The sequence below is a fragment of the Saccopteryx leptura genome, chromosome 6 (assembly GCF_036850995.1).
Source record: "Saccopteryx leptura isolate mSacLep1 chromosome 6, mSacLep1_pri_phased_curated, whole genome shotgun sequence".
Taxonomy (NCBI): Eukaryota; Metazoa; Chordata; class Mammalia; order Chiroptera; family Emballonuridae; genus Saccopteryx; species Saccopteryx leptura.
This window is the reverse complement of record NC_089508.1, coordinates 154,660,537-154,688,148: the sequence shown is the minus strand read 5'-3', so window position 1 is coordinate 154,688,148 and position 27,612 is coordinate 154,660,537. Positions and strand designations below refer to the sequence as shown.

Sequence of the window (27,612 nt, the reverse complement as noted above, 5' to 3'; positions counted from 1 at the left end):
TTAAAATAAACTTCTCTCTTTATATGAGGGAGAAATTAAACTAATTAGGCTTATTTGCTATGTTAATTTACATGGAAAGCACTGTCAAATGAATTATGTTAAACCTTTGATTACATCTACATAGATATGTTAATATAAATGCAAAAAAGTTTAGCCTCTCTGAAAATTCTAAGTCCTATCTATCATGTCTTTGAAATGTAAATACCCAAAACATTGCTCACAGAAACAAAAGGGGGAAAATGACCTTTTAACAATAGAAACTGCTGTGTAAGCTCCTTTATCAAAATTAAAAATGGTTTTTACAAACCACTGGAAAATAATGAGAATAAAGCAAAATGATTACATGTAAAAAACAGGATATATTTTTTGGTGGAGGAAGGTATGAGACATAGAACTGAATGATCTGGGAGGCCTGCCCTGAGACCCCACCCAACAAGTTGTCCACACTGCGGATGACTCACGCTACAAGTGAGATCCTGTCAGATTCACCCTGGTAAAGGGGGAGGGCAAAGGCTGCGAGGCACACTGAGTGGAGGGAAGGTGGAAAGAGCAGTTCTCAGGAACCAGCAGCAGGAGAATGGCAAGGAAGTAGTGGAGGAAAAGACTGTGGGTCTGGAAAGAGGCAGAAATGCCAAGGTCAAGGTGAAGGATGGTGGGCTGGCCCAAGCTGCTGTTGGGCCCACAAACAGAGTGAGTCCCCAAGAGGCTGCCTACAGGAAGTTGAGACCTCCCACTATGGAGTCTTGCAACCAGTACAAGCTGTGCTCCAGCTCAGCCCACAGCTCGGCCAACAGCAGCCAGCCCAAGCCGGGGAAAAAGTCGGTGTGGTAGAGCAGCTCAGGCTTGCTCGAGTCCACCATCTGCTCCTTGCCGTTGTCATTCCGGGACTGGGAGCTGGAGGAGCCTGTTGAGCTCAGTGAAATTGTCTTTAAAAATCTTCCAACTCAAGTTTAACAGAATTTCATCGTATTTAACAGTATGGTACTTTACTATTTGGTATTTCTGCTTGCTTTGTTTTCACAGGAGGATCAGGGATTTTAAGGGGTGTCAGTGATACACACATGAACCAAACCTGAGGATGCTTTGACATGGTGAATGTGGGCTCTCTGGGACCCACACAAAGGGAAGGGAAAAAAGGACACAGAAACCCCTGAAAGGGCTTCTCACTCTAGGAGAAATCTGAGAGAATAGCCTGTATCTTCTGAGAGGTTCCTCCTTGGCAGCCTCTCTGGGAGGGTTGCCCCTGCCCAGTCCCAGTAGACCACCTGCTGCTTGGCCTGGAAATCTAGACCTACCACCACCCTGTGGCCTGAGAGAGGGGAGACCAGAGCATGAGGGAGGCTGCGGAGGCAGCCTTAGATGAAGGTGGAAAAGGATAGAAAAGGAGAGAAAGGAACAATCCAGTACTAGGTAGTAGTTCCAGTGTGGGTTCCATTTAGATCCCTGCTCTACCCAACCAAGTGTGCCCTTGAGCAAGGGAACCTCTGAGATGTGTCCATGCCCTCACATGTAAAACAGGAGCAATATTTACTACCCACAACTGCTTTGTGGATTAAATAAATTAATATTAATCATAAAGCACCCAGAACAGTGCGCTTGGTGAATAATGATTAAATAGCCCTGCAGCTGCCCTGGGCCAGGGGACTCAGTGCCCCATTAAGACCGCTTTCCCTATCCACAGACCCAAAACAGGGTTAAATAAAGTTCAATAATCCATTTAGAAGCACATGGGAAAACAAAACTAGCTCTACAAAAACCTAAGGTTAAAATAAATGTCTGACTCTAATTCCCTGAGGATACTGGGAATTCCTGAGCTGCTCCCAGTAGTGACCAAGTGATTCCTACCTCCTTGATGGCTGACCATCTGGTGTGAAATTCCCAATGGTTTCTATCAGTAGAGTCAACTAGCCTGGGGTTTTCAAATCCATTAATGAAATCAAATTGGTAGGTCACAAGGAGAATTTTAAAAACCTGGCAGACACTCTCAGAATTGCTATTATGTGTGTTCTGACTTGCATGGGGTCAAGTCAGGACACTAAGTGCCACTACCAGAACTTACCAGGGTATCAGTTCTGCATTCTGGAGCTCGGGCAGGTCCTGGAAATGCTGCCTGAGCACACAGCACCCAGTCCTTGAGAGACTTCCCCCACTCCAAGGCTCAGAGCAAGCCCAAGTCCACTGGAGCCCCACAGCCCACGTTTAGAAAAGACTGGCCATAGGGGTGGGTAGCTTTGAACCTGCCCACCTTCACGCTGGACTATTTCTTTTTTTTTTTTTTGTATTTTTTTTTATTATTATTATTCATTTTAGAGAGGAGAGAGAGAAGGGGGGGAGGAGCTGGAAGCATCAACTCCCATATGTGCCTTGACCAGGCAAGCCCAGGGTTTCGAACTGGCGACCTCAGCATTTCCAGGTCGACGCTTTATCCACTATGCCACCACAGGTCAGGCCATGCTGGACTATTTCACACTAGATTCCTCCTCGGCTCTCCTGTGGCTCACTCCCACCCCTCAGTCATTTGTTTTCCTACCTTCAACTGATCCACTTCTTCTTGCCTGCCCACACCTTCCTATAGTCTTCATTCTTCCCTTTTCCTTTCTTCCTTCTACCCTTCACCTCCTTTTCCAGGACACATACACACAATGTTTTTCAGACAAGTCAGCCTTTTATTTTTGAAAATAATTCTGCAACTTCAACTTTCTTTCAAGAACTGAGGTCAGGCAAAAAACAAAAACAGACATTGCTCTCCAACCTGCCATCTGCATCTCAATCTGAACAGACACAGGGTGTCTGGGGGGAGGGGAGAGAGGCCGGCCACCCTCCTGGCTTCTCTGCTTTACGCTGAGAGGGCCTGCAGAAACCACGGTCTCAGGGAGGAGCGTGTGCAGCAAACCCCAGGGGAAAAGGAACACAAGCTAATGTCTCTTCCACCTAGCCAGCACAGAACCCTCCCAGAGTGACAGGGAAGGGACCAGTTTTTAGGAAGGACAGGAGTGGGAACAGTCTGTTTCTTTGAGGCAGGATAAGGGAAGATGCTCCAGTATACCAAGACTCCCCCCCCCCCCACCTTCCTCCACTGCAAGGAATGAGTTGGGGAGAGGTCTTGCTTTCCCCCTTCAAGTTTTCATCTTGGAATCATGAACTTTTAGGCTGCAGGGAAAGAAAAGTGGTGAGGGGGTTAGGGACAGGAAAGAGGGACAGAGGGTTGACATGGGCAGGAGGCATTCACCCTGACAACCTAACAGCTCTACCCAGACACTGGCGATAAAACCCCTTTGGTTACTCTCTTTTTGACCACAAATATGTTCCCTTCTCACCTATCCCAGCTCCCCCTCAAACTGGGGGGAGGGGTCAGGTACACGAGGGGGGCTCATCCCCTGGCTGTTAAGAGCCAGGACAGGGAAAAGATGCTTGGGAGAAAACCTGGCACATAGAAGTTTGTGGCCCCAGAAAGCCCAAGTTTCTCCCTACCATACAGTGAGTTCCTGCTTCATACCTCCCAACAACCCCAGAATGTTTCCCCTGATTCGACCTCGAGAATGGGAGAATCATCTCCACCTTATCATCTGTGCACTCGAATGCCACTCAAAAAATTTAAAAAAGAAAGAAAAGATAAAAGAGCCCAAGAGAGAAACGGAGAAGAGATGCAGCCCAGGACCTTTGGTCTGTCTCAGCACATCAGGTGGCAAGGAAGGGGCCCAGGAGGGCCAGGCAGGCGCTGCTAATTCCAGCTCGGATCATAGCCGTCCCAGGTCTGCGGGGGCGCCAGGTGGACACGGCGGCCCCGGAACAGAAAGCTGACGATACCCCTGTAGCCGGCCCTTGGAACCCCCGACTTGAGGTCGTCCATGACTCCCAGGGCCTTAGCGAAGGCTTTGAAGCTGTCCCTGCTGGTGTACTGCACCCGAACCTCCCCCAGCTCATTCAGCTCACTGGTCCTCACTTTCTCCACCTGCAGCAGAGGGGCGCGGTAGACACGGGCAAGGAAGCCCCTGTCGTAGACCTCCTGCCGCAGGTAAGACAGGTCCAGCTGGCTGAAGGGCACGAAGTGCTGGTTCAACTTGATAAACTTGAGATGCTGGTCAAAAAACTGCCCGTGGCTCACACCTTTGCGGCCAAAGGTCATAGTTCTGGAGATCTCTGGCCGCAGGCAGGCCCGGCCCTGCCGCTGCTCAGGTCTCCGCATCCAGTCATCCCAGAAAGCCTTGGGCCACTTGGGCTCCAGCTCAGCCCACAGCTCGGCCAACAGCAGCCAGCCCAAGCCGGGGAAAAAGTCGGTGCGGTAGAGCAGCTCAGGCTTGCTCGAGTCCACCATCTGCTCCTTGCCGTTGTCATTCCAGGCAGACACACACCAGAGGGAGGGGTCAGCCCTCAGCAGCGGATATGTGGCCTGGAAGTACTCGAAGAAGTCAGGGGCCACCTCCAGGTCATCCTCCACCACCACCGCCGCGGGAAACTTGAACTTGTGGAAGACCTGGCCCAGTGCCCAGCGGTAGTGGCGTGCGATCTTGTAGTAACCCTGGAACTTGCGGTGGTCGGGAGGCACCGCGATGGTGCTCAGGTCGGGCTGTCGGATGTGCGTAATGGCGCTGCCATAGGAGGCGATAACCTGAGCTGTCTCTTCATGCCCACAGTCCTGGCTGACGATGATGGGGAAGCGCTCAGCTGAGGGCCGGTAGTGCAGCAGCTTGTCCAGGCAGCGCCGGACAGTGCTGCGGTCACAGGCGATGACCAGAATGGGGATCACAGCTGGTGGCGAGGTCGCAGGTCTGTGTGGCAGCGCAGGCGGGACAGCAGAGGGCGCCCTCCACCGCTGGCTCCGTTGTACATGATACTCCCAGATTTGCTGCAACAGCCCCCGCTGACGCTCCAGTTCTACCTCAGTGTCCTGGGCCAGGCGGATCACCTCCCGGGTGAGCCCAGCAGGGTCGTCATCCAGAGCAGTATCAGAAGACAGCCTACTGGGCGCAGGGCGTGTCCAGAAGAAGAGCAGCAGCAGGGCGTTCCAGGCTACAAAGAGGATAGCGCCCCACAGCACAAGCCCTGCAGACTGCTTCTTCAGCATCCTGGCCCCCGCGGGGGAGGCACGGGAGGGGGCTCCAAGCTGCCCTGCTGGCTGGGCTGACTCCCCACGGTTCTAGAGATGTGTTCTCTGGGCTTTGGGGTTAGTAAGCAGCCATGCACCTAGGGAAAGAAGTGAGAAAAGGAACCATCATCACAAAGACATGGGCAGCCCTGGGGTGGCAGGGTGGGGGACACTATTCCAGGAACAGGGGAAAAGTGCAGAAGGCAGGAAGCCAGGAGGTAACTCCAGGGCTCTCTTAGAAAAGATTGGCCTGTCCCCTAATCTGAGTGGTCAGCTGAGTGGGACAATAGGGCTGGGACAACATGCTTCTTTACTCCAAAATGAGTACCTGGGTCCTCAGGAAAGCAATACGCCTATGTTTGAAGGGGAAGTAGAAGGATGTTAGTAGAAGAGAAGGAGCAAAGGAACCCCACGTCCCCTTCCCTACCTGACAGATTTCAGTTCCTATCTCCTATCCGGAGCTCAGGGGGAGAGGTGGGTGAGACCATCTGCCTCCCATTATCAAATCAGGTTGCCCACAGATCACTGAATTAAAAAGTCAAATATCACAATTCAGGACTAAAGCCAGCACCTTAACTAATAAGGAAACCCCAGAAGCATTCCACAAAAGTTAGGAGCAAAGCCAAGCACCCATGATCTACATGGCTATTTAACATTCTGCTGGAGAGATAAGCAAGTGCAACTGGAATACAGAACATAATTAAAGGTGAAGGAGTGGGAAAGAGGCAAACGATCCCTATTTGCTGACTCTGTGAGTTGTGCCTAAAAAACTGTAAGAGAATCCATGATAAAACCAATGCAAACAATTAAAGAATTAACCAAGATAACAGGATATAAAAATTAACATGCAAAAGTCAATAGTCTTTATTTTTACAAATATCTCATTAGAAGAAATAATGAGTGAGAAAACCTTATTTCAATAACCGTGAAAACAATAAACTTAACAAGAACTATTCAAAACCTATACAAATAAAACTATAGTTCCTGAAAGACACAAAAGACTTAAAAATTCCTTATTCTTGCATAGGACATCTCAGCATCATCAAAAATCTCAATAAATAATACTTTCCTATGGAGCTAGAGAAACTGATACTAAAGTTCACATGAAAGAAATAAACCTGCAAGAACATCTAGGAAAATAATAAAAAGAGCTGCAAAGAGGGACTAGCCCTGCCAGATAGTAAAATATTATACATTACAAAGCCTCTCTAATTAAAATTATGTGGTGCAGGTATATAAATAAACAAATGATTCAATGAAATAGAATTTAAACTCCAGAAACCCAACTACACATAGAAATCTAATGTATGATAAAGATGATATTTAGAAATCCTGGGGCAAAATAAGGTCTTTTCAACAGTGTCATAACAACTACATAGCTATTTGGAAAAAATAATAAAATTAGATCTGTGCAAGAACAATTTCCAAGTGGCTCAGAGATCTAAACATAAAAAAAATAATAAACTGAACAAGTGCTAGAAGAAAACCTGGGTCAATTCCTCTATAACCTAAATACAGGGAAATGCTTCCTAAGCACGATTCAAAATCCTGATGCAAAATAAACACATAAGCCAAGTAAAAAGTAAAATGACAAACTGGGAGAGAATATTTGCAACATACAACACAGATAAAGAGCCAATACTCCATAGACCAGTGGTTGGCAAACCGTGGCTCACAAGCCACATGCACTCTTTGGCCCTGTAAGTGTGGCTTTTCCACAAAATACCATGTGCAGGCACTACCTTGATAAGGAATGTACCTACCTATATAGTTTAAGTTTAAAAAATTTGGCTCTCAAAAGAAATTTCAATCGTTGTACTGTTGATATTTGGCTGTGTTGACTAATGAGTTTGCCAACCACTGAAAAGGCACAAAGATTTCTGGGTTGTTTTTTTTTTAATTTTAGTTTTAATTTTAACATTTAGGTTTCTAATTCATTTTGAGTTAATCTTTGTATATGGTGTGAGGTATGGAACTAACATCCTTTTATGGCAGTTTGTCAAAATGCTAGACAGGTACCACATGAGCCAGCTAGTCCATGCTTGAGATACCCAACAGAAATGAAAACATATGCCCAACAAAAGCCTATACGGAATGTTTACAGCAGCTTTATTCATAACTGCCAAAATATGGAAACAATCCAAAAGTCAATCAGCTGGGGAATATGAATAAGCAAATTGTATTTACCCATGAAATGAAATAAAATTCAGCAATAAAAAAGAAGAAACTATTGGCCCTGGCCGGTTGGCTCAGTGGTAGAGCATCGGCCTGGTGTGCAGAAGTCCCGGGTTCGATTCCTGGCCAGGGCACACAGGAGAAGCGCCCATCTGCTTCTCTACCCCTCCCCCTCTCCTTCCTCCCTGTCTCTCTCTTCCCCTCCCACAGCCAAGGCTCCATTGGAGCAAAGATGGCCCGGGCGCTGGGGATGGCTCCTTGGCCTCTGCCCCAGGCGCTAGAGTGGCTCTGGTCGCAACAGAGCGACGCCCCGGAGGGGCAGAGCATTGCCCCCTGGAGGGCAGAGCGTCGCCCCTGGTGGACGTGCCAGGTGGATCCTGGTCCGGCGCATGCGGGAGTCTGTCTGACCGTCTCTCCCCGTTTCCAGCTTCAGAAAAATACAAAAAAAAAAAAAAAAAAAAAAAAGAAGAAGAAACTATTGATATCCACAAGTCAAGTATGGATAATTTGTATACTTAATAGTTAAGCAAGATGTGAAAGACTAAAAGAAAGCACATACACTATGATTCCACTTACAGAAATCTCAATAAAATACAAAGTATCTATAGTGACAGAAAGCAAACCAGGGGTTGCCTGGGGATGTGGGCAGTGAGGACAGTGGGGGTGGTATAACAAAGGGGATGAGGAAACTTGGGGGGGTGGATATGTGCCAATAGTTTCATGGGTGTATACAACTGTCCAATCTTATCACATTATACTTTTTAAATATGTGCATTTTGCCTGACCAGGCAGTAGCACAGTGGATAGAACACTGGACTGGGACATAGAGGACCCAGGTTCAAAACCCTGAGGTCGCCAGCTTGAGCGCAGGATCATCTGGTTTGAGCAAGGCTCACCAGCTTGAGCCCCAGGTCGCTGGCTTGAGCACGGGTCACTCCGTCAGCTGTAGCCCCCTGGTCAAGGCACATATGAGAAAGCAATCAATGAATAACTAAGGTACCACAACGAAGAATTGGTGCTTCTCATCTCTCTTCATTCCTGTCTGTCCCTATTTGTTCCTCTCTCTCTCTCTGTCTCTGTCACAAATAAATAAATAGATAAATATGTGCATTTTACTATGTATCAATTGTACCTCAATGAAATATTTTTTAAAAAAAAGATATTAGGTCAAGTGACAAAACTGGAGTACAGGGTGGGCAAAAGTAGCTTTACAATTGTGAATCCAAGGGAACAGTTTATTCTTGTATTATTTATTGTACTATTTTCCATACAAACAACTGTAAAGCTACGTTTGCGCACCCCTATATAGACAGTTTTAAAGAACATCCTAATTCTTTGGTTATACACACTGAAGTAACCAGGGGTAGAGGCCATAATAGATGAAACTTCTCAAATGGTTCAGAACAAAAATATCATACATGTATATGGAGAGAGCAAACGGTACAAAATGTTAACAGTATCTGCAGCTGAGTACAGAGTATGCGTGTCCTTATACCATTTTAATTCTTGTAATTTTTTGTAAGTCTGAAATTATTTCCAAATAAAGTTCTTTAAAAATCAAATATGGGGAATGGCCCACAGTGCTGACTAGCTTCATCCATCAAAATGACCCCAGCTGGACACAGCAGTTAAGAGCAATGAGACAATCCGTCTGGCCTGAATTCTTCAATCACTCAATGACATGCATCACACATCTGCTGTCTGCCAGGCCCTGGAAAGGGACTGGGACACACACCCAACAAGAAAAAAGCAGCCTGACCAGGAGGTGGCACAGTGGATAGAGAGTCAGACTGGGATGCAGAGGACCCAGGTTCGAGACCCCGAGGTCGCCAGCTTGAGCGCAGGCTCATCTGGTTTGAGCAAGGCTCACCGGCTTGAGCCCAAGGTCGTTGGCTTGAGCAAGGGGTTACTCGGTCTGCTGTAGCCCCACGATCAAGGTACATATGAGAAAGCAATCAATGAACAACTAACTGAGCAACGAAAAACTAATGATTGATGCTTCTCATCTCTCTCTGTTCCTGTGTGTCCCTATCTATCCCTCTCTGACTCTCTCTGTCTCTATAAAAGGAAGGAAGGAAGGAAGGAAGGAAGGAAGGGAGGGAGGGAGGGAGGGAGGGAGGAAGGAAGAAAGGAAGGAAGGAAGGAAGGAAGGGAGGGAGGGAGGGAGGGAGGGAGGGAGGGAGGGAGGGAGGAAGGAAGGAAGGAAGGAAGGAAGGAAGGAAGGAAGGAAGGAAGAAAGAAAAGCATGTTCCACCACCCCCCTCACTCTGTCAGACTCATTACTTGAAAGGATCTACCATACCCTCCAACTCCTGGATAGCTGCTGTTCCTGACCATGTGACTCTCTCCTTGACCTTCCTGCCTTTGGTCTCATCCTTTTACACCCCAAACCTTCAGGTTTGTGCCCTGCTATGCCAGCTGCTCTGCCAGTTACTCTGCCTCACAACCCAGTTTTGTAATCCTAGTCAAAACTTTGGTCATAGATGTAATCTCTGCTAGCCTTGGCTCTCAAGTAGGCAGACAGTACCCAACGGCTGATCCTGAAGGCCTCTAGGACTAGATTCTGTCTCCTTCCTGGGAGAGACTTCCCCAGTGCCTGCCAGCACCAAAACACCCGTCTTCCTCCCAGAAATCACCCATCCTACAACTCCACAACACCAGTCTTCTCCGAAACCTGAAGTCCATTTTCGTTTTACAGTGTCATAAACTTACATTTTATCAGTGATCACATCAGGGTTTCCTAGGAAAGACAGACCCATGGATTGCCAGTCTCTTCCTCAGGATGTGGTCAGTGTTGGAACTTTTACCATGCAGATTCAAGTGATCTTTGGAGGCTCCTCAGCAGACTGGATTCTCAGCACAATTGTAAATATGTGAGTGGCCTAATGGACCACAGGCTAACAGCAGCCACAGTTCAGCCAGGCCTCCACCTGAGCACTCAGGCCCTTGTTTTCCAGCTCATAATCCTTTTCTCTAACTTCCCAAATAGAACTTACTCCTCTTCCCATAAAAGAACACAACACACCCAATCCCAGGCCCCACAGCTTCTCCCCACAGGCTCCTCCAGAGTCCCAGTGCCATCTCTTACTGCTTATCCACATATTCTTCAGAGCAAAACTGCCCACTCTTTTTGGAAGTTAGTGGTGCATGCACATACACAAGCATGTACTCTCCAGTAACTGGCTGTGCCCCAACAGATGAGCAAGCCCAGAAGGCCAGGCTTTTGGTCAGCAGAGCCCACATCCTCCTCCAGAGAGCACTACTCTGAGTCCTACCATCATAAGGACATGGGAGTAATAAGGGCAAGCCAGACAGCCTAGGACAATGCTGGGCATCACCCCACGTTTCTTCACATCTCAATTTTCTAATCTCATCAAATACCTCACTGGGTTGAGATAATCCACATCAGATGTTTGGAACAGTTCCTGGCACATGACAACATAAACACTAGCCAGTCCCTCGTTTGTGCCCTTTCTGGTGACTTTCTTTGCTTCAATGCATTAGCTTTCCTCCAGGCCCTTAAACAACCAAGCCCACCTCAAGGCCTTTGTACATGTCTGTGTGCCTGATCTGCTTCTCCTTGATTTCTAGCTGGTAAACTCTAACTCATGTGGCTACTAGGACACTTTACCAGATTTCTTAAGACTAAGTGAGGTCCACCTCCCCTTCAAACCATCAACACCAGCACCTCTTGCTCAACATCTGTCAGACCTCCTCTTGGCTACAAGCTCTTGAGGATGAGGGACAGTTGCCCCAGTGTCCCAAGCTGCTGTGCTGGGATCCTTAATATTCCAGAGATTTGCCTGTAACCTAAAAACTGACTTCAGTGTAGATGTCACACACCTCCACAATCCCTTAACTGCAATTCCCAAGTCCAAAAAGAGCTGAAAAACAGAAGTTTTCTATACTCATTTGGCAGTAAAATCTGACTTAATCTCATTTGGTGAAATATAATCTAATCAAATACGAGCTATTTAGTTTTTTTATTTATCCCAGTTAGTGTGACTATTCATACATTTTGCTACAGAAATAAATCTATTGGATTATGGTGTGCTGCTCTAGACCTTACACTACATCATAAATGCAACAGATCTTATTTTTTAAATCCAAAAGAAATTTAAATTCTGAAACATATCCAGCCCCAAAAATTTCATAATCATGACAATGGAAGAGAAAGTTACTCATTGCCACCATCCCATTTCAAGCCCTCAAACCCTCCATTATTTTAAGCCTGAATTATTGATGGAGCCTACCTAGCTATCACGAACCTTGCTTTCCTCTAAGCAACCTTCCTAGAAGCAACAGATCATCCTCCTTAAAGTACATGTCTGGTCACCTATCTTAAAAACCATGAGGCTGCCACTACCCGCAGAATAAAACTCAAACTCATTATTATGACACACACAGCCTTCACAACAAACTGACTCAAGCATCCCTTTCCAAACTCACCTCCAACCACTCTCCATGAACCCCACACTTGGGCTTCAGCAGGCTATGTACTTGCCCATAAGTATACTTGTAATGCGGCTGTCTTTGCTCTGGTTGGTCCCTCATCCTGAAGTATTGTCCACAGCCCCACATACAAGCACTCACACATTCTGTAGAGCCCAGGTCAGGTGAGCCCTTCTGTAACATCCCTTGCAGAGCCAGGCCTTCCCATGACTACACTCTTTCCACACTCTCTCCATACCTCCTGTCTCTCTCCTCCACACTATAACAGAATCTGTGGCCGTGTCTTACCTTGCTCTCACATTGCTCCTTAGAAAAATGGCTCTATGACTTCTAAAGTTTATCACAGTGCTTGCCACATGAATGAAATTCAAATAGTTAGAAGGAGACTTGCTAGCATTAACTAAATTAGGGCACAATAAGACCAAATCAGCAGCATGAGAATGAAGGATTACATTTTCCAAAGATGACTACCATAAATCCCAAGCTTCTTTTATAAGGTAAGGATAGTCCTCTCTCTACAGGTAAGGGAGGTGGGGGTCTGTGTTCCCTCTCTTTGATACGTGACTTGTGAAACTAGTTCATGAAAGGCAATACAGTTTCTACCTGGCGTTCCGGAGATGCTTGCTCTTGTACACCAGTCACTAACACAAGAGGAAGCCCAAGCCACATGGACAGGACACCTGTTGGATTCCGGTTGACAACCCCAGTTAAGGTCCCAGCTGAAAGCCAGCTACAACCACTAGACATGAAGGAAGTCTTGCATATGATCCCAGTTCATCTGCCTGCAAATGTACAAAAGACCAGGAGCAAGAACTATGTTGCTGAGGTAGGACTAAAATGATTCTGTTGTTTTACGCCACTAATTTTTAGGGTGATTTGTTATGAAGAAATAAGTACCTGAAATAATGAATAAAAGAATCTATGTAGCCTTGCCAAGCTGGACAAGAGTTCTCTTGCCTTCTGTGCTTAGGCTCCACATCCAAATTCTGAGGGCCTGTGTCTACTCACATCTCCTTCCTTATTAGATATCCATTGCTGAATAATGGTAACAGTTACTGGCTTAAAACTATAGCAATCATTTATTCCCTCTCAGTTTTTCCATGGGTCAGAAATTTGGACAGTGGGACATAGAGGGGATGACCTGCCTCTGCTCCTCAATGTCTGAGACCTCAGCTGGAAAATGCAAAAGCTGGAGGGTGGACTTCCCTACATGCATATTCTCTCACATGTCTGCAGGTTGATGTTGGCGTGCGCTGAAATAGTAGCTGGAGTGCTGGTTGGAACCTTCCACACGTGGCTTCTCCATGTGGCCTGGGCTTCCTCTAAACATGACAGCTGGGTTTCAAAGGTGAGAGTCCCAAGAAGACAGCAAGCCAAGTATCCTTTTCATGAATTCAAGGCCTTGGATCACATCTGCCTTACATACAGGCCAGGGGAATCACCAGTCCCTGCCCACATTCAAGGCAAGAGAAACACGAATCCCACCACTGGGTGGGAGGAGGACAATGTACAGTTGTAACAACACATGGAATGGGATATTTATGGGTGTGCCATTTGGGGAAAATATAATCTGCCACACCTTCCTTTTCTAAAATAAATCAACAGTCCATAACTCTGACCTGAGTCTCTAATGTTCTGTTGTTATTGACATTTGTTCTGTTGTTAATGACATTTGTCTGCAAGACACAGACTTAAAACTGTTTTTTTAATTTTTATTTATTCATTTTAGAGAAGAGAGAGAGAGAGGAGGAGGAGGAGCAGGAAGCATCAACTCCCATATGTGCCTTGACCAGGTAAGCCCAGGGTTTTGAACCAGCAATCTCAGCGTTCCAGGTAGACGCTTTATCCACTGCGCCACGACAGGTCAGGCTAAAACTGTTTTCTGTTTTTGCCTGACCAGGCGGTGGTGCAGTGGATAGAGCGTCGGACCGGGATGTGGTAGGGCCCAGGTTCAAGACCCCGAGGTCGCCAGCTTGAACATGGGCTCATCTGGCTTGAGCAAAGCTCACCAGCTTGGACTCAAGGTCGCTGGCTCAAGCAAGGGGTTACTCGGTCTGCTGAAGGCCTGCGGTCAAGGCACATATGAGAAAGCAATCAATGAACAACTAAGGTGCCGCAACGAAAAACTGATGATTGATGCTTCTCATCTCTCTCTGTTCCTGTCTGTCTGTCCCTGTCTATCCCTCTCTCTGACTCTCTCTCTCTGTCTCTGTAAAAAAACAAACCTGTTTTTGACTTGCTAGAGTTTTCACAACTTCTTTAGGGAAATGACATATAGCTGGTCCACACCACCAAGTACAAAGACACCTGTACCGTGATGGGAACTTTTTTAGTATATAAAACCCTCAGTCAAAACCCAGGAGGTAATGGGCAGGTCCCACCAACCCCTATGGGTCTCCGTTTCTTCATGTGAAGGACGTATGTACGGGCTGTGTACGGACTGTGAAATCCCTTCCTAACATTCTGATTCCATGGCGTTCTCTAGCCAGTTCCTTCTCTCTGGTAAAAATGTTTCTTAAACAGCAAGACAACCAACCCCACATAGTCAACTTCCCGTTGTGAGCAATAATGGAGATGTCATATTTAGCTTTTAAAAAGCATAGGATTGAAGGAATACTGACAAGACTATCTCTGTCTTGCTTCATATGTTAAAAAGCACTGCCTAAAATATCCAGAAAGCACAGAACACAGTTAGGTAATGGAAACCTAACTGAATTACTTTCCTGTTCATTATTAGACTTCCACTAGACTTCTCTATCACATACCAGGCTCCATAATTTCAGAAGGATGGAAGAACTGAAAGGGAGTCAGAGAAGATATACTAAATAATTCAAGGCTTAGAGACTAAGACCTAGGATAGACGAGGTGCAGGTTATTCATCCTGGAAAAGAAAAGGCAAGGGGGAAGTACGATGCTAGCACAGCAAGAGCATGAAGTCCTGGGATTCAGGCAATCCACTACCAGCAAACCAGGTAAGGCTGGGCAAGTCACTTGACCCCCTTGTGACTTGATTCCCTCATTTAAACAGGGAGAGGGATGATCTGGATTATCAAGGTCCTTGGTCTCTAACGATGAAGAGGAAGGACAGTGACAATTTCTCTGAATCCCAAACAGGAAGTGAGTTTAACTGGTCACATGTACCACTATGAGAAAAAGGACACGGAAGTGGGGCCCCGGAGAGTTCAATGGTCTCCAGTAATGGGGTCAGGCGGCAATGATACACCAGGGGAGGCAGATTCCGGAGGGTATGAGCATCTTAGAGGAAAGGCTACATGTTCTGGAAAGTGAGCTGCAAGAATTTTTAAAACATGCAACGATTTACCCAGGGGCTCTGACCTCTTTCCCTTAGATTGTGAAATTAAAAAATAAAAACAGCCCATACAACAATAGCTGTCCAGTGTAAATGAGTCAAAATTATACCAGCAAAAAATATATACATTTTGGTGTGCCGCAGAATTTTAGTAATTAGTTTGTGTGCCATGAGATGAGAAAGGTTGAAAATCAATGTTCTAAAGTAAAGACTAATTAAACACACTACAGGGGCACAGGCTAACCAAGGTGGAGCCACACGCCAGGGTCTTTACTGTTTTGTGTCTCCACAAAACAGCTACAGTTCCTCTGCTCCAGGGTTTACAAGATAAGGACCTTACATGTCTTAGAGGCCCCTACTCCACACACATTAGCAAACAGGAAAAAAGTTTTGACAACACACTTCCACATTAAGAGCCCCTATAACTTGTGGATAGGACGCTGGGGTAGGTTTGGGGAAAGGCCACCTTCCATTCTGGCTACCAGAGCCCTCTCCAGCGACCCCACCTCCGCCTCCCAAACCGGCCTCCCTTCCCGAGGAGCCCGCCCGCCCTCCAACAGCTGGAGGCTAGAGATTCCCAAAGCGGGACGCACCGTGCCACTTCCCAGGTCTGGAGGGGCGACGGGACTCGGGCTGACCGGGCCAGGCTCTCACGGCCGGGGCTCATGGACACCGGGACTGTCGGGGGACACGAAGGGCTCGGAAAGATGCCCCTGCTCAAGCCGGGAGCACAGCCCTGCAGCGCCCTCTCCACTCAGTCAGACCCCGTCCCCTCTCCGGGACAGACCACCGAGGGCCGGACGTCGGCTTCCCGGAGCCCCTACTCACCAGGACCTTCCAACTTCACGGCTCGAAACTCGGCCCGCCTCCGGCCCGTGGGAAGCGAGCCTAGCGCCCCGGCGCGTCCCCGGAGCTAGCGCGGCTGCCGGGGCCTTCCGCCTAGCCCGCCCTCCCTGCGGCGCGTCGGGGCCGGGGCCGGGGCCGGGCGGGCAACGTGGCCCTTCCCCGGGAAGGCGGGGCGGGCCCGGCAACGTGGCCCTTCCCCCGGGGGGGCGGGGCCGGGCAATGTGGCCCTTCCCCGGAGGCGGGGCGGGGCCATCCACCGCGACACGCCAGGGCCGCCCTTCACGAGCCCGCCTTCTCGCCCCGATAGCCCAAGTTTTCCCGGGTCCCCAACTTCGGGAGGCGATGTGGAGACAGCTCTTACCATTGGGCCCTTTACTGCTCCCGACTGCAACTGCGCGTTCGATACCCACCCACAACCACACCCTCAGCCCCTCCCCTCCAGTCCAGACTGCGCTGGCATCTCTCCCTCCCCGGCCCTGGAGCCCAGAGCCTAGGACCTGCGGAGAGCCCAGCCTGAGAAGCCGAGCAGCCCTGGGAAGCGCGTTCGCCAAACTCCAGGCCAAGGGTCTGGGGACAGCTCTCTAGAACGCCCCCAAATGCTAGCTTCCGGGAAAAAGGAGTCAGGGACAACAAAGTGGCCCTGGTGCAGGGATGTCAGAACAGTAACTAGGGCGCCAAAAGGGAAACCGGTGGGGGAAACACCTGCTGCCAAAGGCAGGGGAGGGCCAGCTGTGGTTTCTTTCCATTCAGCTGGTGGGGGGTGGGGAATGAGAGCGGTTAGTTCTGAATGTAAGCAGAGACAGGCATGTTGTCCCCAAGACCCAGACTAAGGAGGAAAGCACTCAATGACAGAATTTTGTAGTAGCCCTGTGAAGAGGATGGGGACAGAATCCAGAAAAACCAGATGCCTGTATCGGACCCTGAGAAGTGAGGGTGAGGAGCTGAGTATTGGCTGCTCTGTAGATGACTTTTCTGAGAAGAATTGAGTCCAGGGCCAACCCTAACATGTGGTTGTCAGCAGACCCTCCCCCATCCTCTTCCCTCCCTGGTGGTGAAGAGAGCAAGCGTAAGCTCTGTGCTGTGTGGTTACTCACTGACTTTGCTGGCTAACTTGTTTCTACATGAAACTGGAATTATGCAGGGTTCTAAAGTAAAAAAAAAAAAGGCAGAGCATGCTAAAGGCGCCTGCATGGACATAAGCTGCTAAAACAAAATTACACTGAGGCCTCCTCATGCCAGACCTTCCCTCAGCCTCTCTCTATCTCCTTTAACCCTCCCAGCAGCTCTGCAGAGTATGCATTACCATCCTGTTCTACAGATGAGGAATTTGAGGCTCAGGTAAGTGCCAACTGTGGGAGGTCAAAGGACCTAGCAGGGGATCAGGCTGGGTTTTAGGTCCAGGTACCTGTGCCTCCAAAGCCAGAGTCCTCATGCATCCTTGAGTGCAGGTGCTCTCTAAGATGCTGTGTCCAGCATGACAGGCACAGAGTGGGGCAGCAGGGAAATCTTGGTAGAAGCCGCTGGAGCTCAGTGCCGACAGGACAGCTGACACATCAGTGAGGCTAGACTGTGTGTGTGTGTCCAAGGTCTCCAGCTTAGCTGATTATGCGGACTGCAACAGGAGATATGAGCCTACACTCACTTGCCAGTCAACCACCAGTGTCTGTACCTGTCCTCTCTAAGCTTTTCCTCATGTAGGGGATATGGGAGGCCTATACTCTCACACTCCATGTCAAGCCAAGAAAGAAAATAATAAAATTTCCTAACAGTGTGAAAAGTTGGGAAACCTGGTTGTAGATTCAAGATATCAGCAGAAAAAATAACTCTCCAAGACAAAAGACATAGCAGCCTATGAGATGTCAGATACCAACCTCTAACAATAATTCTTCTCCATCAAAGGCAGTTCAATGGGAACAAGATAGAGGACTGTGCACCAGCACTCACACCTCTGTTTAAATTCCAAACCTCACAGGAAGACCCAAGTAGAAATTCACCAACTGCAAGAGGACTGTCCCAAGCAGAAAGGTCCTTCAGAGAATTGGGATGGTCTTAATTTTTAGATGGAAGCAAGAGGAAAAATTTGATCTGAGAGCAGGATGATGAGTGCCAAACTAAAGAGGCTCTGGACTCTTTTTGTGTGTGACAGAGACAGAGAGGACAGATAACGACAGACAGACAGGAAGGGAGAGAGATGAGAAGCATCAGTTCTTCACTGCAGCTCCTTAGTTGTTCACTGATTGCGTTCTCATATGTGCCTTGTGGGGGGGGGGGGGGCTACCGCAGAGTGAGTGACCCCTTGCTCAAGCCAGCGACCTTGGGCTTCAAGGCAGCAACCTTTAGGCTCAAGCCAGTGATCATGGGGCCATGTCTTTGATCCCATGCTCAAGCCGACAACCTCAGGGTTTCAAACCTGAATCCTCTGCATCCCAGTCCGATGTTCTATCCACTGTGCCACTGCCTGGTCAGGCAAGGCTCTGGACTCTTGATGGAGTTTCATGGGGAGGAATTATAGGGGAAAAAGAACAGAAGAAACAAGGAGGCTGATTCCGGGGATGAAACTTGGCTTTGGATTGTGTCAAAATGAAAAAAATAGAAAAATTTGGTTATAGGGTAAGTGAGAATAGAAGGGGTAATATTGTATCCTGTCCACCTCTGACCACTTCCATAAGATGACCAGAGAGATAAGAAGGAAGTGAAACTGTTCCAGGAAACTGCCTTCCAGAAACCATGCCAATGTAACTGGAATTTATTTACAATTTGGAAAGAATTCATGCTCCGCACTTAAGACAGATCTTGACTCGAAACCATCAGAAGTAAAAGTAATGTTTTAAATCAATATTGTTTCTATTTTTCCCTCTTCCTTCCTCCCAAGGTCCCCACTCCCCATGAAGACCCAGAAACTCAACTCATCCAGATCAAATGAAGAAACAATTAGCAATTGTTACTGAGCAATGTGTGTGAAGTGAAACTTTTCATGAGCCACCTACAATTTCTTTTGGAAAAAAGCAGGGTATAAATAAGTTCAGTTAAAACATACCACATTTAGTCCAGTCTGTCACCGGGCCTTGCTACGGGCCTGAGCATCCTTGGCGCCCCTGTAAGAAGGCTAACAGATGTCTTGAGAAGGTGGTCTTGTGGAAGGGTCAGGCAAAGGGCAGCACTAGTGCTTCTAGTAGAAGTGATAGGTAAAAGGAATTCTCCAAAAAGGAAATGTCTTACCAGAGAGGCTGCCTGAAGGGACCAAGTTCCTGTCCCTGAGGGTTTGCAGGAGCAGCACAGCATTGGGCAGGCAATCACAGGCCTGCTACTCCATACTCAGGCAAGCCCTTCCTGCTCAGTGCTTCTGTAACTTCCCCTCATATATCAAACCAGAGAAATAACCCCTCTCCTTTCTCTTCACAACAATGTGGTAACAAGAACTGACACTTCACATAATGTAAACAGTATACAAATACAGCACAACTACATGATACTTCAAGTGTTTCGAAGTACTCACAGGCCTCCCAGGTAGGATGAAGGCCACAGTGGCATCCTGGAAACCACACCTACCTGAGGGATTGCTGTGATCCCAGTGCCTAAGCAATGACTGACACCAGTAATATGCTGGGCAAAGCTGGGAGAGGTGTCCTCCCTAAAATGTGGACCTTCTAAAATAGAAACCTGGCCTCCAAAGTGGCTCCCCTAGACATGAGACCACAGGAGAAGGAACAGCTCTTGACAAGTGACTCCACCCAGATGTTTACATAGCTAGTGAAAGGCAAAAAGATGCTAAAAGCCAAGCCTCCTACCCCTCACCCAGGCCACCATACCCCACTGTCTACCAGAATTCCAAACACCTCTCCTTTCTCCCAATATTTTCTCCTTTGTTGTCATTGAGAAAAACAGGTATCTTGGCCCAGTTAAACTGAAGTTCCAAGAAAGAACAGGCAGGAGGTGAGAAGATAACTCTGAACAAGTGTCCTTTAAGTGGGAACGGAGCTTTGAAAATAAAAAGGGGTACTAGATGCCAGTCAGAAAAGAACCTGTCATCTTAAAGAGCAAGAGAGAAAACTAACTAGGATATGGCACAGGAAGAAAAAGCCGAGGGCTCAGGGCAAGAAATGGAGCTCCGGCTCCTAACCAGAAACTTGGCCTTGGAACTTAAACTCTCCTCCCCCTTCCTGAAAAGGCACACTTGTCACACTGACTGGAGAGCCCTGAGGACCAGCGTCCCTCAATCGAAGTTCCTGGACCCATACACCTTTCCTCAACTCAGTGATCCCAGGTATTGTTTAATAACAACAAGAAGAGACAAATTCAGGGTAGGCTTTAATTAAGGCCATCTAAAGCTTTGCCAGCAAACTAATTCAATAAAAGAACAGAGCTTTTCCGGGGGAGGGGGGGAGGGGAGGGAAGGAGGGGCACAAAGAAAACCAGATAGAAAGTGACGGAAGACAATTTGACTTTGGGTGATGGGTATGCAACATAATCAAAGGTCAAAATAACCTGGAGATGTTTTCTCTGAACCTATGTACCCTGATTTATCAATGTCACCCCATTAAAATTAATAATAATAATAAAAAATGGGTCAGAAAAAAAACAAAAAAAACCAGGCAGCTATGAGTCAAAAAAAGATGAATGCTAACAAAATATTAATAATAATAAATATGAAAGCGTCTCTGATGAAAAAAAAGAACAGAGCTTTTTAATTATACAAACATATCAAGCAATGTCAATGTTACTGAATTATATGTACTGCATGGCTCTGGACACTTCAAAATCTATCATTCCCTTTGCTCCTTTTAACAATCTGTGAGAACCTGGAAAGCTAGTTGTTCTCATGCTGCAGGTGACGCGAACACAGCAGAGATTAGCCAACATATCTAGAGTTCTACAATAAGAAAGTTACAGCTAAAACACAAATCCTACTGATGCCCAATCCTGTGTCCTGTTCCTCTGCTCTTTCCATGAGGTTTCATGGCCTAAACTTCCTTTTAGGAGGAGGAGAAACAAGTTAGGAGATTATTTAGACCAGTGTTTTTCAACTGATTCGCCAGAAATTTCATGCTGGTCCACAAGTTAACCACCCTGATGTCATAAGAAGAGTTTAGATCCAATGATCTTAGTCGAATCTGCTTATGCTCAGAGTGATTTCTACTTTAGCAGTCCCTGAAATAATTCTATTTTCACCGGTCCCCAAGTGTAAAAACATTGAAAACCACTGATCTAGACCATGTCCTACCACCCCCTCAAGGCAGTTCTACTCCGCTCCTGAAAACAGAACAGCCTGCCTCTGCCTGGGTAATCCATTCCAGAGCTTTAGTTTAACCCCAAGAGATTTGGAATCCTATTTATCTCAGTTTTGCAAAGGCCCTTACAGATAACCTAATCCAACCTACCTTCAGAGGGCTGAATTCTTTTCATGTTCCCCTTGGTCTAACCTTAAAATTGCCATTGCTCACAACCCCTTTACAAAGTACTACTTCCTGGGTGAGAGGAGCTGGGAGCAAGTCTGCACAGAGAGAGAGGTTGAGGGAGAGGGAGAGGAGGTGAAGCTTCCAGTGTACCCAGCAGGGGAAGGATTCTCATCAGGGTACTTCCTCAATGGCAGTGACCCCAGACTTGCCCCACTCAACACTGCACAGAAGCACCAAGACAACAAGTGAAAAATGAGACAGGAACCTTACCTTTCTTCTCTTCTCTCAGGGCTCCCTGGAGATCATCAAACCCCCATCCAGCACTCCATTTCCAAAACTGAGAATCCCAAATCAGAGACACCAGACAAAGTGCAGCTTTTTCTCCTCTGATCCAAGTCCAAAGTCCATGGCTGAGTGTACTCTGAGGGGGAGGAGTCTGGGGGGGAAGGGGTATGCCCAGGCCCCTTCCCCCCACTGCAGGCTTCAGTGTCCCTCCCAGGGATCTGTTATATCCCTTCATTCAGCTGGTTTATTAAGCCCAGAGTCTGGCGATGGGCAGATCCCAGGTACTATCCCATCTCTTGGTCAGGGAGGGGAAGTCATCCACTGTGAGAACTCGCTCATCTGTCCTCTGCTGGGGCTTATGAGGAGAAACAGGCCTTAGAACCGGCATGGCCCAGGAGGCTGATTTCTGTGTTAACCTGCAGAATATTTAAACATTATGACACTATTATATTCCCAAATGTTTTCCTAAGACTCCTTACCTAAATTGATCCCTTTACTATGCTCTACCATGAAAACAAGGTATACAAGTCCCTACTTCGCTCACACATTGCCCTACAAAACAGTCACCTCATCAATATGTATATACATATACGGCTCAGGATAAAAAGGATTGCACCTACTCTCACAACAGAAAAGTAACCGAAAGCACGGACTTGTGTGAAAATTGTCTTCTAAGAAATGTGGAAATATACATCCTCCTTGTTTTGCTAGTGCCACACATTATCCGCCCTATCTCCCAAGCTTAAGGTGTTCAGTGTTCTCATCTGCTAGCTCTCCCGACTGAAATATATGCATTCCAGACCTAGTAGCTGGCACCTTCCACATGCATTCTTTGCTATTTTCCCTTCCCCTCACCTCCCCCTCTGCTTCCAAAACTGTGCCAGGGATATAATTCCTAATCGCTGTCAAACTCCTTCCCGGGGCTACTCCCAAGAACACTCCCGGAATGTTTGCGGCCCAGGTCCAGCCTGCAGTAACTCCAGGGTTCCAGTTCCTCAGTCCGGAATCCCATCGGGTCGCCCCTCCCTTCTAAATTATTCTAAATCCTTTCTCTCCCTCATTTCCTTCCTGTAGAGGCGTGGCGTCCACATGACACCCCTCCGCCCCTCCATTAAGAATTTAGCTCCTCCCACTCTGTTCTCAGAACGCCGTGCTCCGTGCTCACCGGGAAGATAACAGCGACCCTCCCTAGACTGAGACTCTCCCTAGACGCCGACCCTTAACTCTCCACCGCCCAGACGACCCTCGCCCTGTCTTCCGAGGGGTCGGTACCTGGATCCCGCCCGCCCCGTCTCTGCAGGAAGTCGTCGCCCGCCCGGGTCGGAGTCCAGGAACCTCCACGGATCCCCAAGGCTGGCCCAGGCCCCACCCCTCGACCCCCGGCGGGCCGGCCCTCCCCTTGCGCTCCGCCCCACTCTCATCCCCCGCAGCCACTTCCGCCCGTCCTCCGGAAGTGAGGCCGCAGCACCTGTCACTTCCCCTCATCCCTCCTTCTTCTACCCCAGAGCCCCAGCCTTTCACCACTGCCAACATGGGGTGTGGGACGTGGGTCTGCAAGGCTTGAGGTTGTTCTACAGTACCTGTTAACGGGACTGAAGTCAAGGTGTGGGCAGGAATGGGTCTAGGTGAGAACAGAGCAAGGGGAGACAGTTGTTGCAGAGCAAGAAGGGGCGGGGCAGAGAGCGTGACAAGACTGGAGGGCGCCTCGCCTCCAGCCGCTCGCGGGAAGGAGGGCGCATGCGTCAGGCGCCTCGATTAGTCGCCAGCGTTGATACGGGATTTTGGCGGGCAAGGAGGGCGGAAGTGGGGGCGGAGCCGGCACGGTGCCCTCGAGTCCCTTTCCCTCGGAACTAAGGTCGCCTAGCAACTGCCCGCTTGACCTCGGTTCTGGAAAAGCGTCAGGCTGCTCCTGTCTCTGGAAGGCGGTCTCTCACGGTGAAAAACTATTCAGAAAGTGTTAAGGCCTGTGTTTACCGTTCCTGTGTTGAGACCTCTGTGGCAGTACCAGAGGAAAGTTTTCTTTTCGCTTATTTTCTCTCTGCACTTCTTGCTGTGGCAGGATCTCCTTCGGATGTAAAAAGAGAAAGGAAAAGATAAGAATAATCAAAATAACTCTCCCTTTCCAACGGGACAGCCCCTCTCTGTCCAGCCACATCGGGAGCATGGTTACCATCCCCTGAGCAGCAGAGCTTTGCCCACGGTGAGGTGACTGGAAAGACTTCGAGGCGGGAGGCGAACTTCCCATTGGGTTGGCGGCCACGTCGGAAACACTAGCCAACAGTGCCACTGTTGCTTGCACCTGAGACTTGTCTGTTCCAAAGAAACCTTTGCCTTCCTTCAAACATTGGATTTAAAAGTTCTGAAATTGCCCTCGTTGCTTTTTCCTAAATATATTGGGGTGACTTTTCAGCCCTTCAAGCTGAATCCAAGAGGAGTTACTGGTAATTTTTAGAGTTCATATGTCATCCTTTAATGACATGTTCTAGACTCTTGCCAGGACTATGGGTCGATTAGCAAGCCCTGTGTTGTTTGTTTGTTTTGTTTTGTTTTCCCCTTTTTGAAAACTGAAACCTCACTCTTCCGGCATATCTTCTGTGATGTTGTGATTAATTTTAAGAAATATGTATTTAGTCCACCCATCCTACCCACCCTTCCTGTTTCTCACATAGAGCTCTTAAAACTATAGAGATTTTATAAGAGATAAGAGCAATAGGAGCATCTTTTGTTCTAATATTTGGTCTTAACTGCTGTTGCTAACCCAGTGCTCTTTAAATACTTGTAATTTCTGGGTGATAGGAGTGTCTTGTTGCCATGAAGTGACTGGGTGTCCTCCTAGATGGCTTCTGAATCAGGGCTGGTCACCAGAAAGACCAAGCCATGATTACAGGATTGGATTTTTCAACCGCCCCGCCTATCAGTCTGTTGAGAAAGGAGAAGTCCTGAAAATGGAGTCAGTGACCAATCATGCCTAATGTGATGGACTCTCCGTTAAAATCCCGATAGTATGGGGTTTGGAGATCTTCCGGGTTGGTAAATACATCAACTTACTAGGAGGGTGATGCACCCAAACTCCACCGGAAAGGAAACTGGTGCCCAGGACCCTTCCAGACCTTGCCCTATGTATCTTCATCTGGCTGTTCTTCTGTATCCCTTATATCCTTTGATAAATTAGTAGCATAAATGTTACCTTGAGTTCTTTGAGTTGTCCTAGCAAATAATGAAATTCAAGGGGAAGTGGGTCATGGGAACCTCTGAATTGTATCCCAAGTTGTACAGAAGTTATGAATAACCTGGGGACCCACTACTTGGGATTGGCAGCTGAAGGTGGGGGCAGTCTAATGAGACTGAGGTTCTGAAATTGCCCTCGTTGCTTTTTCCTAAATATATTGGGGTGACTTTTATCCCTGTGGGATCTGACGCTAGATGTTTCCAAGTGCATAGTGTCAGAATTGAGTTAACTTGTAGGACAACCAGTTGGTGTCACAGAGTAATGATTGACACTCCACAAATTTGGTGTCAGAAGTGAAGTATTCTGAGTAGTAAAGGCAACACAGGAGGAAAGACTAGTTTTTCCAGTACATACAGGGTGGGGCAAAAATGGGTTTACAGTTGTGAGTAGTAGAAACAGTCTATTTTTGTATTGTTTATTATTTTCCGTATGAACAACTAAACCTATTTTTGCCCCACCCTGTATATTGGTCTCACCTTCTCTTCAAGCTGAATTCTCAAGGAACTACTACTAATTTCTGGAGTTCATTTGTCATCCACTTACTGACATATGGAATCTTGCCAGGACTTAGGGCCATCTGGAGGTCTGGTGTATATCCACATGCATGTCCAGGCATTGACACAGGACTGGAAAGTTCAAAAAGTTTTTAAGTTCCCAGACTACTTAGAATAAGAATAGTCTTTCCTCATGCCTCAGTCTTCATAATGTGAATAATTATAGCAGCTTGGTTAAAGTGATTTCATTTTATATATTCCTTACCTTTATTCTCCCCTTAAAACATTCTGCAAACAAAATTTATATTGCTGCTACCCTCAAAAATAACAGGTCCACAGATAAGTTCCTGATCTTTCCCCAACTCCAAAGGTATTCCACCCAGTTGCCTTTCTTATCCTAATTAATATCAACTCCATTTAACTTACTCAGGCCAAAACCTCAAGAGCCTTTTTTATACTCCTCTTTCTCATATCCTGTACCCAATCTGTCTAGAAGTCCTGTTGGCTCTACCTTCAAAACTGTGTCTAGGATCCTACACTTCAGCATCTGCTCAGCCACTTTCATCCCTCACCTGGACAACCAGATCTCTCTGCCCTCTCCGCACTTTCAATCCCAGTACCTTAGTCTCCACACAGCAGCCAGAGAGATCCTGGCATTTCTCTGCTCAAAACCCCAAAGTGACTCCCCACTTCATTTGGAATAAAAAGCCACAGACCCTAGGGTGATTTACAGAACGCAAAACTAATTAACTAGCCTGCTTCCCTCTGACTTGCTCTCTCCTTGCTAACTGTCTCAGGCTCACTGCCCTCATTTCTACTCCCTGAACTCAACATCAGGGCCTTTGCACTAGCTGTTCCCTCTGGGTATAAAACTCTTCAAGATATTTGCATAGGCCCTGGCCGGTTGGCTCAGCGGTAGAGCGTCGGCCTGGTGTGCGGGGGACCCGGGTTCGATTCCTGGCCAGGGCACATAGGAGAAGCGCCCATTTGCTTCTCCACCCCCCACCCCCTCCTTCCTCTCTGTCTCTCTCTTCCCCTCCCGCAGCCAAGGCTCCATTGGAGCAAGGATGGCCCGGACGCTGGGGATGGCTCCTTGGCCTCTGCCCCAGGTGCTAGAGTGGCTCCGGTCACGGCAGAGCGACGCCCCGGAGGGGCAGAGCATCGCTCCTTGGTGGGCAGAGTGTCGCCCCTGGTGGGCGTGCCAGGTGGATCCCGGTCGGGCACATGCAGGAGTCTGTCTGACTGTCTCTCCCCATTTCCAGCTTCGGAAAAATACAAAAAAAAAAAAAAAAGTTAAAAAAAAAAAAAAAGATATTTGCATAGCACTCCTTCACCTCTTTTGAATCAATTTTCAAATGTCACCTTCTCAATGAGACCTTCCCTGATTAACCTATTTAACCTTGGCCTCACCCACCACACTGCCAGTCTTTCTTACCCTGTTCCATTTTTTTCACAGCACTCAATCAACTATTATGTTTACTGCTTACTGTCTATCTCTTCCTGCTGGAATGTACAATAAGTTCCACGAGGGGAGGTGTATTTGGTTGTTTGATTCCTTGCTGACGCCCAAGTTCCTAGAATGGCCATGTGCATGGCCCATAGAAGGTGCTCAACAGACATCTGTGGAATAAATGAATGAACGTGAACAACTACTTGCATGATAGAGTATTCCCATCCAGGCCTCTCTCACATGCAGATACATAAACATAGTTATAAACATAGTTTACATGTTTTGCGTTATGATTTTTGTATCATCAAATCGTGGATATTATCCATGTTTCTAAGTATTTTCATAGTTATAACTTTTTGCTTTTTAAATGTACTTAGATTATTGCATGCTTGTTATAATAAGTCTAACAATACAGAGTTGTGTAAAGAAACATATCTTCCCTCCTCCTCTAATCCCACCCTTCTGAAGGGAACCATTTTAAAAGTTAGTGGGTATCCTTTCAAATATTCTCTATACACACACACATACATATGCAACAGGTGTAAATTTCACAGCTCAAATACAAGTATGCCTGAATTATAACTTTATTTTCTATAACTCAAGTCACTTTCTGTTTTAGGCCTCATTCCCTCTGATGGCAAAAACTAAATCTAGTTAATGCAAGGTAAATGCTACCACTTAATAATTTGCTTCTTTATTAGTGGTCAGATACAGTTTAATTCCAGTGAATTCAGAATTTATTAATATCCTTTCTTTCACCTTCATTTAATTGCCAGTTTTTAAAACTTATTATAAAAGAAATGGACACTCATCACAGGAAAATATTAAACTATAAATAAGAGAAATGAAAAAATAAAAACCATATGGAAATGCAGCAGCCAGAAATAAT

The 27,612-nt window shown here is 47.2% G+C and overlaps 1 protein-coding gene across 5 annotated transcripts; it reads right to left on the bottom strand.

The window, feature by feature from the left end:
- On the bottom strand, window positions 1–26,905 carry MGAT1 (alpha-1,3-mannosyl-glycoprotein 2-beta-N-acetylglucosaminyltransferase). 5 transcript variants are annotated; one of them, XM_066343008.1, is made up of 4 exons: window positions 26,761–26,905; window positions 23,131–23,615; window positions 21,536–21,966; window positions 1–5,184 (listed from the first exon to the last, which is right to left on the bottom strand). In XM_066343008.1, the coding sequence occupies exon 4, from the start codon at window positions 5,063–5,065 to the stop codon at window positions 3,722–3,724; it is 1,344 nt and encodes a 447-aa protein (XP_066199105.1). In that variant the 5' UTR covers window positions 5,066–5,184; window positions 21,536–21,966; window positions 23,131–23,615; window positions 26,761–26,905; the 3' UTR covers window positions 1–3,721. The 5 variants fall into 5 exon arrangements, with proteins under 5 accessions (XP_066199105.1, XP_066199104.1, XP_066199106.1 ...); XM_066343007.1 differs by lacking the exons at window positions 23,131–23,615; window positions 26,761–26,905 and adding an exon at window positions 22,823–23,117; XM_066343009.1 differs by lacking the exons at window positions 23,131–23,615; window positions 26,761–26,905 and adding an exon at window positions 22,406–22,575.
- Between the last annotated feature and the right edge of the window lie 707 nt (window positions 26,906–27,612).